Source organism: Podarcis erhardii, assembly GCF_964252035.2.
Source record: "Podarcis erhardii genome assembly, chromosome: 6".
Classification (NCBI taxonomy): Eukaryota; Metazoa; Chordata; class Lepidosauria; order Squamata; family Lacertidae; genus Podarcis; species Podarcis erhardii.
The window spans coordinates 45929814-45948701 of record NC_138510.1 but is presented as its reverse complement, the minus strand read 5'-3'; the positions used below and the strand labels follow the sequence as shown (position 1 = coordinate 45948701).

The 18888-nt window shown below is 42.9% G+C and overlaps 2 protein-coding genes and 1 long non-coding RNA gene across 3 annotated transcripts in view; all 3 read right to left on the bottom strand.

Moving 5' to 3' along the window:
• The window catches only part of NUDT3 (nudix hydrolase 3), a 28432-nt gene extending 26218 nt beyond the window's left edge, over window positions 1-2214 (bottom strand). Inside the window, exon 1 of the mRNA XM_081865434.1 lies at window positions 1692-2214. Coding sequence (XP_081721560.1) covers window positions 1692-1790 — 99 coding nt within the window. The 5' untranslated portion in view covers window positions 1791-2214. The remainder of the gene's footprint in view (window positions 1-1691) is intronic.
• Window positions 2215-2280: 66 nt separating this feature from the next.
• On the bottom strand, window positions 2281-10646 carry LOC309343682. Its single transcript, XR_014157365.1, has 3 exons — window positions 7441-10646; window positions 6251-7208; window positions 2281-6153 (listed from the first exon to the last, which is right to left on the bottom strand). It is a non-coding gene; the product is annotated as an uncharacterized lncRNA (long non-coding RNA).
• Window positions 10647-11964: 1318 nt separating this feature from the next.
• LOC309343675 (small ribosomal subunit protein eS10) lies at window positions 11965-17811 on the bottom strand. The gene is made up of 6 exons (XM_081865435.1): window positions 17655-17811; window positions 16418-16567; window positions 15629-15800; window positions 13780-13857; window positions 13153-13208; window positions 11965-12060 (listed from the first exon to the last, which is right to left on the bottom strand). Exons 2-6 carry the CDS (start codon window positions 16565-16567, stop codon window positions 12019-12021), a joined length of 498 nt encoding a protein of 165 aa, XP_081721561.1. The 5' UTR covers window positions 17655-17811; the 3' UTR covers window positions 11965-12018.
• Window positions 17812-18888: the final 1077 nt, after the last annotated feature.

The window sequence follows — 18888 nt, the reverse complement described above, 5'->3', positions numbered from 1 at the left end:
TTTATAAATCCAGAATCAAATTTCTTTCTGCCATGTCATATGATGTGCTTAGCTGAGCATGGTGGTAGCAGATCACTGCCAAATCCCATGCCATGCCACGCCACACCAGTTCATGTCACCGTTCATTGTTTTAAATCTTTCATTCTGCATGCTTTCCTCATTTCTATCCCATCACAATACTGAGCTCTCTTGTCCTCTTAATTGTGCCTTGAGAAAACTATTCCTTCATTCATCCACATCATTTAAGCAACTCTAGAAATCAGGAGGTGCTCTTGATAATTTGATTTTGCCTGTTACTTTCCTATAAAAATCATATACTTACCCTGTACCATAGTATGTTTTGCTTACTCATGCTTCTGGTTTTTAAAGACCAAGAAGATTAGTAACCATTCTTTTTAACAGTTCAGATTAGATATACAGCCCAATCAATTCACATGGAACTTTATCAGCAGAAAAAGTGGGTCAATATTCCCAAAAACTTGCAATCTAAACCATTTACTTGTTGCATAGCATTCTTTACATGAAAAGAGCCACAACTGTTTTTGTTTCAACAATTGCGCACACACACAACCTTTGATCTTTTAACCATAATTTCTAGAGGCTAGCACTTCAGATTCTTTGTGCCACTCCCCTTCAAGCTGCAATCCTATGTGCATGCACACCTACTTGGAAGTTAGCCCAAACTGAACACTGTGGAAGTTACCAAAACATACATGGGATTGCACATTTCCCACATAAAAGATGTAGAGGTAAGAGTATGAAACCCTGGTCAACTGTCCTCGCTTTGGCCCCTAGAAATAAATTATTGCACCACCTGCCTGTCTATGTCTTTAATTCTGATGCCTCTGGAGACTTAAGGTCAGACGTGTAACAATTCAGCTTCCTATGAGGACCCCCTTCGTTTACACAGGAACTTACTCTAAGAGATTAAGGTTGTCTACATTGCACACATTCCTGAGCTCCGGGAAAGATGGCCAGATACAAAAGAGAACAGCCCTCTTTCACCTTTAACGGTTATGAAGGAGGATTTCAGCAAGTGCAGCTTGTATAACTATTTAAAGGTGCAGATACCGAACGTGCAAGTGGACATCTGGCCACCCTGGGCCCGAGACGCAAAGTGTGCAGCCAGAGCTTTTAAGCAACGGAAAGCTTTGCTTCTCGGAAGTGTCTTGCCACCTCCCAGCGCCAAACGATTCACAGACAGGAGACAGGCGCTAATGAGAGGCGTCATGTCACTTCTTGCCTAGTAACAACCGCATGTTACTCTCGCTACTAGCCACTAAGGAGGAAGCCCCTCCGTCCTCCTTCAAACTGCGGCATGCCGTCTGGGGAAGCGCCGTCTGGGGAAAGGGAGTTGTTCGCACCCTACGAATCCTTTAAGAATAGACACCCCACACAAGCTCCACCCATCTCCCCATCCTCTGCCCCTCTTTCAGCAGTATATCTAGCCTCCTCCCCCATCTTCCCCCCCCCCCGGCTTCTTCGGAGCTTCCCGTTTGATACCCCGCCTCCCTTACATGTCGGGTGTGCCATTGCTAACCGCCCCCCCCCACTTGCAACACTTAGGGAGCCTCTTCTTCTGGCGCCCCTCCCCCTGAATAGCCACCCAGTTCCCCCCCCCCCACTACCACCCCCATCCCGGCTCGTGCGCCCCCACCTCCAGCCGCAGCCCGCCCGCTTCCCTCCCTCACCTCTTCCTCGCTCTCGTTGCGGAAGCAGAGGCAAGCCGCCCGTTTCTTGTATCCGTCCCCGTCGTAGGTGCGAGTCTGGTTGGACTTGAGCTTCATCATCCTCCGCTCGGGAGAAGGGGTGGGAGCACCCACTAGGGAGGCAGGCGAGGGACGGGTGTCGGCTCCGCGCGGGAGAAGGTCGGGATCTCCCAACCGCGGGGTGGGGGGTGGGGGAAGGAGGCGCGGGGACCCGCTATCCCGGAGAGTCTCTGCCTCACACACCAGCCGAGAGGGAGGGGGAAACCCTCTCCGCAGCCGCTACTCGCTCCTAATGCTACCACCCGCCGTCCGCCGCCTCGCTCCCCCTTTCAGCTCTTCCCACGTCGGCACCCCAGCTGCCGCCAGCGCTCCGGCCACCGCCGCCAACGACGACGACCGCGACGCCATCTTGGGACATGCTACGCCAACAGCGCAGAGGCAGCAGGAGGAGAAAGGCGCTGGCTGAAGCTTCTCGCCTCCGACGGGCGGCTGCGCAAGCGGCGTAGCCGAGGGTTGGGAATCGCTCTCTCTCTCTCTCTCTCTCTCTCTCGCGCGCGCGCGCGCACCCCCAGCCCTTCGGTTCCGGACACCCGTTACAGAGCGTCGCCTCCCAGCGCAAGGGTTGCGCCGCCACACTAAGCGGAACGGTGTCGAGAGCAAGGGGGAGGGGCGCCTTTCTCCCTCCGCCGCCATCGCAGCTTTACGAAACTACAGTGAGGTAGATGTCTGGCGCAACGTTTTTGCACAAGGGCTGACAGCGGCCCTGCGTAAAACGCGTAGCCCGACTGAAACAATGCCCATCTTGTGAGGAGGAGCAGCACGCCAAAAACGTAACGGCGGAGAAGTCTTGAAGCCAGGCTTGGGAGCGTGAAATGAAAGGGGGAGAGGCTGAAGAAAGGGGTGTCTCCTCTTTATGTGGTGGTGGAGAAAAAAAATAAAGTCTCTCGTTCGTTAAGCCAAAGGTGCACCTACTTGGAAGCCAGGGCGCATAGTAGGTAAAACTATAGGGATTTTTCGCTTCCTTTGCGAATAAATACTGTAGTATTTTGCCAGCACTCAGGCTGCAGTATTTTGCCAGTTATGGTGTGTCCCCGCCCTCCTCGAACGAGCAGGCATATAGCGATTACTGACTGCAAGGTGTGCTCTGTGCGACTGTCATTGATACAGGGATGTCTATGGGCGAGCAGCGGCGTGAAATGTTATTTTTAAGTTGTCTTTCTCTTCTGCCTCCCCCACCGTCTATACAACTTACCAGGCGGTAAGTCACACAGAACTCAATAGAACTTGCTTCGAGCTGACATACCTAGGATGCAATTACAAATAATAATAGTTTTAAGCCTGACAAAAACGTTTTCCCCAAAGCAAAGTTAACTCTCTCCTGCATTTTACAGCAGCAGCAGGACACGGACTCCTTTTTAACCCTAAGAAGAGAACGCATAGCATTTTACCTTCCATCATCTAGGGCAGCTTTAATTACATTCAAATTGAACGAGAGACGTCCTGAGGATGGAGCACATATGCAGGGCCCCAGATGATGATCGCAAGGTCCAGGTTGGTTCTTAGGAGGAAAGGATGGCAACAAACTGTGCTCTTCCTTACTGACATATAAAATCAAACCAGACCTCTATTACATTGTCCGTAGGGAATGGTGTTGTTTTTTAAAGGGTGATTTCAGTCCCTGTATTGCTTTTGACATCTTAAAGCTATAATCCTATATGCAAGGAAGCCCCACTGAACACATTGGGATATCAGAGGTTATCATGAAATGCTTCAGACTGCATTGCAGATCCCCATTCATTCCTACAGTTAGAAGAAATGGCACTTACTTTGAATTACACCAAGCCAGCTTGTTTTAAACTCTTGCAGCCCAACAGAGCATAACAAATTGAGGTGCCTCCCTCTTTGGCATCCATCAGGGCCACAGGCAAACCACCCCTCTCATTTGCTTAAACATTCAGGCAAAAGCTACCCTAAGCCATGAGCGGACATAGTTAGAAGTACAATTCAGTTCTCTGTTCCAATATTGAAAACCACTATTTAGTGTGGAGTAGCTGAGTGTACAGCCAAAAGTTCACACTGTAGCAAACAGGATAACTTCGCAAGGGGTTCCTTTGCAAAGTTTCTTTAATACAGAACACTCTAGTTGGAAAATCTCCAACACAAACTATTTAATCTCTCTGTTTAGGCCATATAATGAAGAAAGAACCTGCAGATGGTTACAAGCATGGCCTAGGCATTTAAGTAGAATTTGTTTTAAAAGCAGAGGTTGATGGTCCTCACATATAAAAGAATTTGAGACAGGATTTGGTATTATTACCAGTTTGTATCTTTATTTTCTTAAGGTGTGCCAATGTCATTATTATTTTCTTGCATTAGTACATTTTTATCCCATCTTCCCAAAAGAGCCCAAGGCAGCAAACAACAGTAATAAAATAAAAAATTAAAAACATTGACAATATGTTTACATTATATCTGCAATATATTTTAAACCCTCAGTTAATAATAATAATATTAGTTATATTATCAGTAGTATTTATTAAATTTTTTGGTTCATTTTTACCAAGGTAACTCAATATATAAACAAACACATTAAAACTGGCATAAAAGAAAACCAAAGACAAATCTAAAAGAGAATCCTATTTTTAAAAGGCAGGATTAAAACATCCCATCCACTCAAGGAGGCTACAGGTAATAATTAATTAAATATCTATACCACCCTTTATTTGAAAACCACAGGGCAGTTTACAATATAAAAAAAAGAAACATACTACTACAACAAAAAATCCCGCCCTACACACAGTTTAAAAGGCCATAGATTGTTTAGTTAGGCAAAGGCCTTGAAGAGGAATGTTTTCGCCTGGCACCTAAAGATGTATAACGAAGGCATCAGGCAAGCCACCCTGGGGAGAGCGTTGCACAAATGGGGAGCCACCGCAGAAAAGGCCCGTTCTCGTGTTGCCACCCTCCAGACTTCTCACAGAGGAGGCACATGAAGAAGGGCCTCAGATTATTATTGCAAGGTCCAGGTCAGTTAATATGCAGAGAGGTGGGCCTTGAGATTTTGCAGTCCTGAAGCATTTAAGGCTTTATAGGTCAAAACCAGCACTTTGAATTTGGCCTGGAAACTACGGTAATTGGTAGCCAGTGCAGTTGGGCCAGGATAAGAGCCAAAGGCCTGGTGAAAAGAAATGCTTTTGCCTAGCACTTAAAGCTATGTATTAATGGCATCAGGCAAGCCTCCCAGAGAGAGCATTCCACAAGTGGGTTACCACCACTGAAAAGATGTATTCTCATGTTGCCACCCTATGGAGTTCCTGAGGAGGAAGCACATGAGGAAGGGCCCAGATGATGATTGCAAGGTCCATGTTGGTTCTGAGGTCCAGCCTGGTTTTGGTGAGAGGTGGTCCTTGAGTCACATAAGGCTTTATAGGTCAAAAAGGCCCCCCAAACTTAAGTGGACACAATGGCCCCATGTTTAAAGTACAGATTTTATGTACTGTCTAGCATGCAAACATTTCATTATTTATTATTTAACACGATTTGTATATCGCTTAATCAACAAAAACCTCTTAAGCTTTTTACTTGAAGCAATACAAAAAATACCTAATACCAACAAACTCAGAACTTTAAAAGCAGGTAGATACATTTATCAAAATGTATCACTTCCACAGATCAAAATGGTTTGATTGCCTTATGTGGTAAGGCAATCCTTTGTAAACTGGTCCCAAGCTGTATCCAAGCAAGTGTGGAAGGGGGAATTACTCCTGTCAGTAATTGGGCTGCAGCATTGTGCAGTAAATCTAGTTCCTGTCTACTACTAATGTGGTTAAGCTATCCCACAACTGGTGCAATTGTCATACGAGCCGAAGGCAGTCCTAGCCACTAAGGCCAGCTGGGCCTCAATTGACAAAGCTGGATCCAAAAGCTGTATACCTGTTCCTTCAGGGGAAATACAACTCCATCCAGGGCAAACAGCAGGCCACTTTCTGAATCACAAGAACCACACTGCCACAGCACCTTCATCCTGACAGGATTCAAGCCCACCCTGCACCCAGGCACTAGTCCAGGACCTACACAAGCTCTCTTGATTCAGATGTTCTGGAGATATAGAACCGAGTGTCATTAACACACTGATGGCTTATAGTGAAATCCTATGTGTGTCAATCCTGAAGCCCTATTTAAAGAAAATGGGATTTACTCCTAGGTTCAGTGTATGTGAGATTGCAGCCTTTCTTTGTTGCAGGCATCCATATAAATCAGAAATAAGAGATCTTCTGCCAGTCCACTGTGGACACAATGCCCAAACCTGAAGGGATTCCCATAGCATAGGAGGTAAAAGATGTTTCTTCCTCCTGCCTTCATGATATGCTGGCACTGCATCATGCTGTTATATTAAATGGGAAGCCTGTGCATACCCTCCATTTCTCCATTAAACCTGTTTTTACTTTTCAGTCAAGGAAAAGGAGCTTGAATGTCATGTCCCTTAACCAAGAACAGCAGGGAAGGCGAGATGGGAATGCAAGGGATACACATGGGCCTACAATTCCCTGCAAAAGCATAGCATTGAGTGTCCATGCATGCCAAAGGGGCTGACTACCTATGCCCTATAAGTGTCAGTTCCTCTTGTTGACTTCATAAAGCACAAGTTCAAAATGGGTAGCATTAATAATACCTATGTTATCTGAACAGCAGCTAACCTTGTTAGGGAAACTCGAAGAATTTTAAAGAATAAACTACAACATCAGCCAAAACAATTGCACTTATAACTGATGACTAAAATCCTAGACTATATCTAGAGTGATGATACATGTATACGCTGCAACCAAAAGGGGAGATGTAAAGTAAGAATAGACTTTTGCACTAAGAATTATATTTAGCTGACCACAATGTAAAGGCAGTGCTGCCTTTGAATGACAGCGAGACTATTTCAGGTCAGCTATGTATGTTATACCACAATACTTCTATTGTGTGCTTGTGTACCTTTAAAGACTAATATATGGATTTACTTGGAAGAAAGTTCCACAATTTATGAGCCTTTCTCCCAATCAAGTGGCATTTCTACACAAAACCCAGATGTATACTACAAGACCATGTGATCCAGTCACAACAGTAGCTGGTAGTAACAGTAATCTACAATAGGGCAAGAATAATAATAGTTAATAATTTATTATTTCTACCCAACCCATCTGGCTGGGTTTCCCCAGCCACTCTGGGCAGCTTTCAAAAAAAACATTAAAAACAGAATAAAACTTCAAACATTAAAAACTTCCCTAAACACCTTCCCTAAATACCTTTATTAGGACCAAACACCTAAATAGGAATGATGCCCGCAACCCTCATTGAGTCTGAATAGATTTACTGAAATTCTAATTCAACAATTTCATACCAGAACTTCCCATTGAAGGAATTACTGAATTAAAACAGCACCCATGACATGAGTGTGCCCTGCCACCCTAAATATGTCCCCCCCGGTAGCTGAACATTACTACTGTGTCCATTCTTTTACAGAGTTCGAAAGCACCTCCGGGTGCAAGTAGATAAATAGGGACCGCTTACTGGCGGGAAGGTAAACGGCGTTTCCGTGTGCTGCACTGGCTCGCCAGATGCAGCTTTGTCACGCTGGCCACGTGACCCGGAAGTGTCTCCGGACAGCGCTGGCCCCCGGCCCTCTTGAGTGAGATGGGCGCACCAACCCGAGTCTGTCAAGACTGGCCCGTACGGGCAGGGGTACCTTTACCTTTACCTTTACCCTGTTTGGTAACTTGTGAGGAAAGCAAAAGGTCATTACTGGTAGATGATGTGGCTTTTCACACTGGAAGGCGAGTCCCTGATGGTATGACTAACGAATTTATTTTGCGAGACTGATATCAGCCTTCTCACCATATGAAATATCTGAGCAGCATACAAATAGCTTAAAACAGTATACAATTAAAAAGTAAGTTAAGTAACAAAAAATGCCCAGCTCCTACATCAGTAAGGAACCTCAGACTGTGTGGGGGTCAGCAAATGCAGCCCTCCAGGCCTCTCTGTCGGTATCTCTTCCCCAAGCTACAGCCCTGCTTCACACACTCAAGTTTTTTGCTTGCTTGAATTTCTCCTTTAACTTTGATGTCTTGCTTGCCTGGATTGAGGATAGAAAAGGGTTTATGTAGAAGAGAATGCGGGCTTCAAGCTGAAAAAGGTTCCCCACCCTGACCTTATATTAAGGGAGTATGTGAGAATGCTACTACCCAAAACCTATAATTTATACAGAATGAGCTCCCGATGTCAGAATCTTTTTAGCTGAAAGCTATAGGCGATTAATGGTGTTCTGTCACCTTCTCTTCGGGTCTGTTCTGTTGCAGGCAACTCCTAGGTTCATCTGGCTTTGTCAGTCTGTTCCTTCATTTCATTGAAATTCATTTTCACTGAATTTCATTCAGCGTAGCTTTAAGAGTACTTGGGTGGGAGGAGTTCAAGTTTAAGGCCTTGTCCAGGAAAGAAAAATAAATGCAGTTGGAGTGTAGAGATTGTATTGTAGCCCAACGGATCCTGTGGTGTACAGTGGTACCTTGGGTTACATACGCTTCAGGTTACATACGCTTCAGGTTACAGACTCTGCTAACCCAGAAATAGTGCTTCAGGTTAAGAACTTTGCTTCAGGATAAGAACAGAAATTGTGCTGCGACGGCGCAGCGGCAGCAGGAGGCCCCATTAGCTAAAGTGGTGCTTCAGGTTAAGAACAGACCTCCGGAACGAATTAAGTACTTAACCCAAGGTACCACTGTATTCTACTTGGTAAAGGAATGCAAATGAGATGTCCAAAAATTAAATCTGTTGTGTGAACTGCTGGGGAAATGAAAGCTACTGAAGTCCTCTTAAAATTTCTTAAAGGCCACCTCCTTGAGGATCCAAGAGTAAAGGAAAGACTGTCGAATACTATGAAGCCCTATGTTACCCAGGACAGGGCAGAAAACTTGGGAGGTACAAGATATCCCCTAAATTTGAAATAAGCACCAAAAACATTTTGAAACACACTAACACATGTCCCTTTGGGGGAAAAGAGATGTGAAAATACTGAGTCTACAAACTGAACCCACCAACAGGGTTTCAATTTAGTACTGTGACTGTTCTTGTAAATAATGTGGAAAACTCACTGTTGCTGTCACCAACAAAGTAATTTCCAGATTATGATTAAATTAATGGATAAGGATGCCTCTGAATTCCATCTCCAGCTGGCTTTTGGGCCACAAGCCCAGGTACCAGCTGGGGGAGAAGCATTTCCTAATGGAAAGCAGACCCAGTGCATAGGACGGGCCCTCATCTTGTTCTGAAAATAACTGGAGATCAATGTTGTGTTGCAGGAAGTGGGGGGTGTTTTCATTTGCCTCAGATCATGCTACGTGTGGGTTTATCTAGTGCAACTCAGTGACATCCTGAGATGGGTGGAAACACTTCCTAATGGAGCATTACGCCACAGTATGCAATCCACACAATATATATTTAGCCCAATATTGATTCAGTAGACAATTCCATGAGCACAAAAAGCTCAAAGCGTTTTGAGATTTAGAAAAAAATCTTAAAACCACCAGACTGTCACTGACAAAGCAGCAAAAGAAATGCCCTCTGGACATCCATCTCATTACCTAGTACTAGAAAGCATGCCAACTTTCCCAATCTAAGCAGGGAGCACATTTTTAAAACTAGCAACACAAATCTGAAAACAGTTGCATCTCACTGTGTATTTTGACTAGCCCTAATACAAAATGCAGAGAGAAAACATTAAACCATGTTTGCCTGCTGATATATTTGTACTTCTTGTTATAGCCTCGTTAATATTGTGTTTAATTGCATTTCAGTAATGATGCTGGAAAAGAATAAAATTTGTTGAGTTGGAGCACAACATTATTTACCAAACACAGAAAAGTAAACATGCAGAGCTATTATGCTCTGTGGAAGTTGGGGAGAGTCAAGAGCTGAATTCTGGGAGGTAGGTGTATGTGTGAATCAGAGATGGGAAACCTTTTTCAAGAGCCACATTCCTTCACGAGCCACTTCTAGGGGTTACATGCCAGTGTGGACAGGGTGAACAGAAAAAGTGTGTGGGTCAAAGAAGCAGATATTCCAGCAACAAAAGTCAGATTTCTACATATGCATATTTCCATTATTTACCCAGACAAGCAAGAGGCATGTTTAAGGACACATTCTAATCAGGCAGCTTAACATGGTCTGTGAGAGATGTGGACCTGGGAAGATTCCAAATAGAGGCCTGGAGGGCTGCATATGGCCCCATGACCTTACATTTCCCACCCTGGTATATACTGTATGCATTTTGTAATTTATTCTGCTTTTGCAAGTCTTGAGAAGGGATCAGGAATTATGCAGAGCAGCAGAATCCTGCCTCACCACTGGAACCTCTATCTAAAAGGAGAATGCAAATTTCTTCAAGACACCAAATTCTGTACTCAATGCACAACTGTAAATTTGTTACTGTCCTAAAACCCTGGTCATTACTCACATACTTAAGCCCATCTTCACAAGCATATGGTCCTGACACTGTCTCTCAACCTAACCTATCCTTCACAGGGTTGCTATGAGAATAAAATAGGGAGGAGAACCATGTACACCACATTGAATTTCTTGGAGGAAATGTGAAATATAAATGTTAAAATAACAGAAGGGCTGACAGCATGGTCTTCAGAGATCTCATTCCGCCTTAACACCTTATATCAGAAGAAGTCACACCAAAAAGGAAAGCTGGGGATTTCCAATAATGTCTCCAGACTTCTAAAGAGCCCAGAACAAAGTAACACCTATAAGTAGGATATCACCACCACACTGTGCAAAAAGCAGGTCATTAGCACCAATGGTATCACGGTTCTCGAGATATATGAAAGAAGCATGTAAAGGACTGCCCAGTACAGTCTTACCTCATGTTGTGTTAAGTTCGTGTTGTGTCTTTTCTCTATCGCGCTCTGTGCTTGCGCAGAAGTGCCGCTCTAGTTGCGGACTTCTCGGGTACGAACGGCACCCCGGAACGGATCGTGTTCAAAACTACAAGTACCACTGTATTAGACACTAGACCAATTTCCTCCAGCGTTACAACTGCAAACACTCTTCTATGCAAAATGGGTATTAAATAGTAAGAGGCAAACATGGTTGGCATGCTAAATGCCGTAACTCAGCTATACTCATTTTATATATAAAAAAATAATACCCTACTTTCACATTGTTCAGCATCTGCTGGTGAAACTATATACTGCCTAGATCTTTGGCAACCTTATTTAAGAACTGCATTCTATAGTACCTTACACTTCTAATTCATAAATAGAAAAGGTTTCACATATTTGCTGCTCACTTTTTCTTCCAGTTCTCTCTAAATGGTTGTTACTGGTAAATGCTTGGTCCACTATCTCAGTTTCAGTTCTCCATCAGTAAAGCGGAGATTGTGAGCCTTTGTGGAGTTTAATGGATGGACCCAAGCCTCAGGGACAGGACTATACTTCCAACAACCCCCAATTACAAATACATCCCAATACTGTAGCAAAGCTTTTTATGCTTTGTTGACTGAATCACAAGCTTGCTAAATATAGCAGCCTGTCCTGTTAATCAAAGCTTTTTTAAAAAAACAACTATCAAGCCAATACAGCAATCCTATGCACAAAACATACCTACAAGTATTAAATTGTTAAATTGTTTGACTTTTTCTAATGATTTATTGCCCTAACAGGACTAAGGTCAAGCAAGAAATATTGTTAATGACTGCTTTTACTTTTTGTGGGACAATGGTGCCCAACTATGATTACATTGACTGCTAGTGGCACATCAATCCACGAAGTTGTGAACTATGCAAGCCTGAAATTTAAGGCCAGAACAAATTGCATATAAAATTTCAATTCATTCTGCACAACTTAATCAAATTTCAGGAGGCAAGATAATGATGATTGCATCTAGATGCAAAGAGGATAACATGGGGACTCCAGTTAGATGGGGAACATAATCAGGGAAGAATGGGCCTAAGATAAGGGAGATAAGTATGCCAACAGTTAATGCTTCATCCCTCCGACATCAAGAAATCCTTTCCCAATTTTCTTCAAGTTAGAAGTCTTAGCAAGAGCCACAAGGATTTGATATCTGTCTTTTAAAGTAAATAGTCAAGATACCACGTCATCTTACACATCATTCCTATTATGCTTTGGGGTGTATCCTCCACATTTTAAAACAAGCAATATTTCACCCATTAAGCTTCATAATTAAATGATTCAAAGCTACAAAGTGCATTTTTCACCTATTTATTATACACAAGATGCAACCAAACAGCAACAGATTTCTACTGAGGTGGTTGACCACGTCCACGCCCAAAGCCACCTCTCTGTAAATCAAAAAAAGAAAAAGAAAACATTATCAGTGCACCCACAACTACTACACATTTCATTCATTGGCATGATTCATCACTGCCTCTTCTCACTGCTAAAAATAACAGGAGAAGTTACCTGAATTCTAAGATAGGCAAAATGGGGGCCAAAGTGCAACAAAACAACATTTATATGAACAAGAAGGTCATTCAAAGGCACTTATCTATAAAGCAAGGGCTAGAGAGCATGCAAGTGAAAAGCAGGCAAGCTGTAGCTCAGACACAAGTTCAATTATTCTAGTCAATGAGAGCCTAGATCAAGTGTTATCAAAATTTCTACACCATATTGGACAAGTGAATACACTGCATAGCAATGCATTTAAGCTATCAAGTAGTTGAAAAACACCAGCATTTATCTGGCAGGGTATGCATACTGCATAGGGATCAATTTGCCATAAATAAAATTGTGTTAGGTCAGGAAATAAAGAGTTTACAAGGTGCAACGTGACAATGTAAAAAACCAACAAATGAAAAACCTTGGGAGAAAGTTAGGTAGCTCAATATTAATCCCAGATTTACACTGGCAACATTTTGCTATCTTTTATTATTCATTAAATATGTTATTTGCAAAAATAGGCAGCAGCTGTCCCCATTGTCTAATCCAGCAACTCTAGCAAGAGAGATTCTCACATGGGAAGACACCTGCACTTACTGCCCATAAATATTTGGCTCCCCATTTCTATCTGCATTGGTGACCCCCAAACTAGCCAGATGCATTTTTCAATGGAGTGGGGACATGTGCCTGTTTCTGGGTTATTATGTGGGACTAGCTGCCCATGACTACAGTTTGCCTGGAGTCTGTGCTGCCTAATCATCATCACCCTCTGCTGTTTTAGAATTCATATTGGACTCAGAAGATAGCTTTATTAGCATGTGCCATTCGTATTATTACCCCAGCAATATAAACAGAAGCCTGAAATACATGTAATTGTGCCTGCAATACTGTTGCCAACTCAACAAGGAAGATATGAAAGTGTCTGATTTTGGTCAGAGGCGCTTACATGTTCTTTTAAGCATTTGCATAAAATTAAATATTCTATATATACTTACAAACTGAAATTCAGTAGCTGACCCAGCTCCAGCCTCTGCCTTCTTGTCAGCACCAGCTGAGAAGAAAAAACACTCCACATTATTCAAGACAAGGAGTACCATGTAGAGACGTATCTATAATCTTTGAAAGAATTTTTTTAAGTACCAGAATACTAACAGTCATGATATTATTTAGGCATACATTACTTATGCAAGTTGATTGCATAAATACAATATTCCTGCCCTACAAATGCTCTTGCCCTGGCAGCAACCCTTTCCTACTCTGGGAAGCTTGACAAGCCCAGCCAACCTTCCCACCGGTTTAGAATATAAGCAGAGGGGAATTGTACCATTATGTCACACTTCACTTTTTATCTTAGCGCAAGTCCAAGCACAACTGGAGGGATTATCGCAAAAGCCTAGGATTAGGGCTGTGTTGCACTACCCTGCTCATATTCAGAGACTGTCCAACTCCCAATAGGGGAGGGTTCCTAGGTACCAGCAACCACTTTTGGCTGGTTCCCAAGGCTAGCCAATACGTGCTGTATTTCCTCCAAACTTCAATACTATCTCATTTTAAATGAATGAAAAGCTAGATACAAGAAAACAATGGCAGAGACCAGTTAACCTCTTGTTTTAAACACTTACGAGGAGCAGCACTGCGTCTGTAGGTGTCCCTGTCAGCCTCTCCCCGTGTAAGGCGAGCAGGGCGCTCACCCTCCAAACCTGAAAAGGTAAAAACAGGACAAATCAATCAAGAAGCTTTCTGCTTAACAGTCATAGGGTTTTAAGTTGTTCCTCAAAAATGTATATATTATTTAAAATTAAGTCAGTAGTATTTATTAACCACATTGTGTACCAATGTGTTGATAAAACATTTTTATTACAAGGTAAAGGACTTCAAAAATACCAAATACATTTCTCCCTTGAAAAGCGCTATTTTTTAATAGTTCAGCTAAAAGCTAATCCATTTGGACCACTCTTAACCATTTTAAACTTAAAAACAGAACAACCACCTTCACTATGATCTAAGCATTATTTGAGGCATGAGCGACCGTCACTGCCTTCAACCTGTGGGTCTGAATTCCTGGTAGTGTTGAATGCTAAACTTACAGTAAATTCTCTATTGGCAAAGTAAGTTGATACACACAAAGCCACTTGTCATAAAGCAGGCAGTACATGGCTGTTGTATCCCAAGCAGCTGCCTCCCTTGTACATTTAAAACCAGACTAGATTTTCATCTATTAGGTATCGGTTATGGTCAAAATTCTGTACATAGTTGGGCTTACAGCTGGATGAACCTGAAAACAGATCTGAGAGACCTATGCTATTGTGACAGATGAATCTATAGCAGCAACACTCCACTAATAACTGAATGCACTATCAAATATGTAAGAATCAACTAATCAAGTAAAGTCGTACCTTGGATCCTGAACACCTTGGTACTTAAGACGTTTTGGCTCCCAAGTGCTGCAAACCCTGAAGTGAGTGTTCCGGTTTGCAAACATTCTTTGGAACCCAAACATTAAACATGGCTTCCGCGGCTTCTGATTGGCTGCAGGAACTTCCTGCAGCCAATCAGAAGCTGCACTTTGGTTTCTGAACATATTGGAAGTCGAACAGACTTCCGGAATGGATTCTGTATATGACTGTATACAACTGCCTGTAAGTTTATTCAATATGTCAACATGAGAGTGCAAAGCATGTGTAAAAACCATAGGAAATAAATTCAAACAGAACTCTGCTGAATGTGTCACAGTTCAAAACTGTACGTGGCCTTGATGTGGCAAGTTTAAATTATTTTCTCTTCAAGGCAAAACAAGTTAGCAGTCTGACCAGTATCATTCTTATGACCGTGCTTATATGACCAAAGAGACTATTTTGGACTGATTCACCTGGACAACCTAGAAACATTTCATTAAAATGTAGAGTTTTCTAAGATACAATGTCTCCAATAGATTCACACCTACAAGGATAATGAAACACCTCCATTTCCAGCCATGAAATGTATTTGGCAAAGTCAGGCTTCTTAACACTGTGCTCCCTTAATTTAGCTCCAATAAAATATAGCTGTCTTGGATGTAGAAATGAATAGTGGTAAGGAGTCTTAGTTAGCAAAATACAAATGAATGCAAGAAACTGTTCGTTCCTTCATTGCAGGGGACTGGATTAGATGGCCCTTGAGGTCCCTTCCAACTCAACAATTTTGATTCCTAAAGTCAATAGCCTAGTAATTTGTACAAGTTGAACTCATAGTACCTGCAACCTATCAGACACTTGCCCTTCTGTAACGGTGCATTCACATAGTTGAAGGCACATCCCAGCAGAAATACTTAAATGTTTGTGTCCTAGTCTTAAGAGTTAGAGGACTCTGTGAGAATCACGTTCACAAATCCAAGTGCTTTTGCCAAAATGTAATTCTTGCTTCATCCAAGGAAAGAATTCTGGACACTACGCCAACAGCAAATCCAAGCAAGTAATGTGAATTAAAGCTTACCTTTTGGCCGGGGTCGTCCAGTTTCAGGACGACTGCGACGCAAGGTGGCAGGCACAATTTCAGGCGGCAGGTGGAGATAGTCCCTCAAGTACTGGATGCCCTCATTGGTCAAATACCAGTAGAAATGCCTCCATGCAAACTGCTCCTTCACATAACCACGAGATTTCAGCGACTAAGAAGATATAAGTCTAGTTGTAATTATCGTTAGTACTTATTTGTTCACAGCAATTCTTAATAACGTTAATTAACACTAACAACTTTCTACATCTTGAACTCTACATGCAAACATTAGTGGCAAAGGTGGGAGGAAGCTCATGGTTAGGGATGGGGAGAGGGGAACGAATCATCGCCAGTTTTAAAAGATGGATTATGTTGTATAATGAGATTGCAGATGTTTATGTAAGTCTTCTGTAAAATATGGCAAATATTTGGTATTCCCTTTCTTCCTACCACTATGTTAATAAAACTGTTAGGCACCTTTAGGCTTCCCTACCTTACTAGCCTAGCTTTCAACCTTTTCAGATCCAGAACTCACTCTTAATTCCAATTGGCAACATAGGACCCAATTTAAAATTATTTACTGCAAATATCTTTCAGGGAGGTGAAAGTTGCACTTCCTGCACTCACTTCTTCTATGCAACTATTAGAAGCACAGAAGCCTTGACCTGGATTGGTTAGAGTTATTTTTTTAAAAGATGGACAACATTCAGAAAATGTTGGTGATGCTACCACTGGTGCAACTCACTTAACGTCAGGGTGCAACATACCAGTTGAAAGCCAGTGCCTTACCTGCATTGCTTTCATGACGTGGAGGTTGGGCACATTTTTGTCTGCCAGTTCTGGGTGTTTAGGCATATGAACATCTTTCTTAGCTACCATCACTCCCTCCTTAAAAAGGAGTTCGTAGATGGCAATGCGGTTTTTTTTAGGCATCAACATCTGCAGGAAAATATAGATTAAACTTTAAAGAGCTGTCCCTTTTTTAGTTCAAAGTTAAGACACACACACACACGTTTTCTCAAGAAAATGGTACAAAGAAATCTAGTACATTATTTTACTCTGTTGGAAGCTGAAGAGTATGAAAGAAAAGATGCATACTAAGCTTACATTAAAATGTTGTATACCTCAATTTTAAGCAACGCTAGACAAGACCTGTCATAGCAAACTGCCTTATACCAAATCCGACTTTGTCCATTTAGTCCAGTAGCATCATCTCTGAAGTGTCTCAGGAAGTAACCCTATTCATCAGAAAGTATTCTCTCTATTCATCATCTCCCACCCGATTCTTTAAAATACTGATATGAATTGAGCATGGGACCCTTTGCACTGACCTACACTTTCTCTGGCAACATCCATGCAGAATACTCAGAAAAGCAAGTTCCATATAAACCAGGTGCTCTATGCAGCCTCCACTAACCATTACAGCAAGAGTAAAGTTTGATGATATTGAGAACTTTTGACTTAGATACTGTATACTTATTTACCCCATTCAACTCAATGCAACTTTCTTCCAAATAAATATGCATATAATACCAGGCTATTAAGATAGTTTCACATAAAAGCTTCCCTAGCAAAGTCCCCATTTTTATCATTAGCCTAACTCTGTCTTCATTTAAAGCCCTAAAACGACCTCTCACCGCTCCCTGCTTTGCTTCTTCGCAGAACACATTCAGGGACACACAACTTCCATTTTACAATCGACTTATTATATACCATGCACGTGCTCCTCGAGGGAGACGGGCGCGAGGGCTAAGCTAGTGTTAAGCCTCCCAAGCCCACACGTACTCCTACTCCAACTCTAGAGGAGCCGCGGCCTGGCTTAACAAACTGCCGCCTTCCAGCCGGGCACCCAATTCCCGCCCCGCATCCATGCCCCGTTTTCCATCTCCGACTCCCCTCCGGCCAAAACGAGCCTGGCAGGGAGGAAGAGCAAGGCGCCCAGGCGTAGCAGAGTGAGGAGCCGGGCCGACCAGACACAGGATGGGGGCGATACGGGGAAGATGGGGCAGCCAGAGGAAGGCCTTACCGTGGCGGCGGCAAGAGGCTCGAACGCTGGAAAGGAAGGAGCATGCGCAGTGCGAGCACTTCCTCCCTTAGAAGGACCCTTGCGTTTAAAGAGGTGGCTACTGCGCTGCCCGAGAGTTTCGTTCTCTGCGTCCCTGCTCAACTGTCGTGGACCCGGAAATAGGGAAAGTGTCTGATTAGAAATACTGGTCTAATCGCTACTCAGGGAAGCCGTGATTATAGCTGTCTCTGATGTATGTTACTTTATTTTCTTGTGAAAGTTCTTTTCTTTTAAAACCATAAATATACAATAAAGACCCAAAACTGTAATAAGCAACGATGTCTCTATTTAACCTAAATAAAAAAAATCCTTCCAGTAGCACCTTAAAGACCAACTGAGTTAGTTCCAGGTATGAGCTTTCGTGTGCATGCACACTTATCTGAAGAAGTGTGCATGCACACGAAAGCTCATACCTGGAACTAACTCAGTTGGTCTTTAAGGTGCTACTGGAAGGATTTTTTTATTTATTTATTTATTTATTTTTACCATGGCAGACCAACACGGCTACCTATCTGTAACTGGATCTATTTAACCTGTTGTGTACGCTTCTTTATTTCATATATTACCTAGCAGAAGACAGCTAGGCCTAGCATTTGCTGCATTAAAGCAGTCTTGGGAAAAAGGAAGTACTGGGGCTTGAATCAATTTTGTGGTTAGAATCTGGGTGCTGCTGAGGCCTTTTCTATATTGATGTATTCGTTCAGCAAATCAATTACAATGTTGCATTCATACACTGGCGCCTTTCAATTGGGCTCCTGCAGTTGCACTCTTGCGAGGGGCTGTCTTTCAAGACCGATCAGAAACTCGTAACTGGCACAAGATGTCACCCTCCTCCCTCCCATTCCTGACGGGTGTCAGGTGGTCAAAGCACACTACACCTATCTTGGTCAGTTGCACTGGTTGCCAGCACGTTTCCAGGCCCAATTCAAAGTGCTAGATGTGTTCTTTAAAGCCCCTAGCAATTTGATTTACCTAAAGGACCACCTACACCAGAGGTGGAGGCCCTCAGGACACCTTTGCCTCTGGCCCCAACAACACCACTGGTATGTGGCCCTTGGGAATGGAATGTGGCCCTCAGGCTGAAATAACAGGTATGTTTCTCACCACTGGCCTAGGATTGCTGTATTTCAAAAAGTGAAAATCCAGACACAAAGGAGGGAAAGAGAAGTTTCTGAGCTATTTTTAAGTAAATTCG

What these genes read in the sequence shown, in the direction of transcription:
- LOC309343675 (XM_081865435.1), bottom strand. Translation starts at nt 16,567, where the DNA reads ATGTTGATGCCTAAAAAAAACCGCATTGCCATCTACGAACTCCTTTTT. An exon ending in ACGTCATGAAAGCAATGCAG is followed by an intron (nt 15,801 to 16,417) that starts GTAAGGCACTGG and finishes ATATCTTCTTAG; the next exon opens with TCGCTGAAATCTCGTGGTTA. An exon ending in CAGCTACTGAATTTCAGTTT is followed by an intron (nt 12,061 to 13,152) that starts GTAAGTATATAT and finishes TTTGATTTACAG; the next exon opens with AGAGGTGGCTTTGGGCGTGG.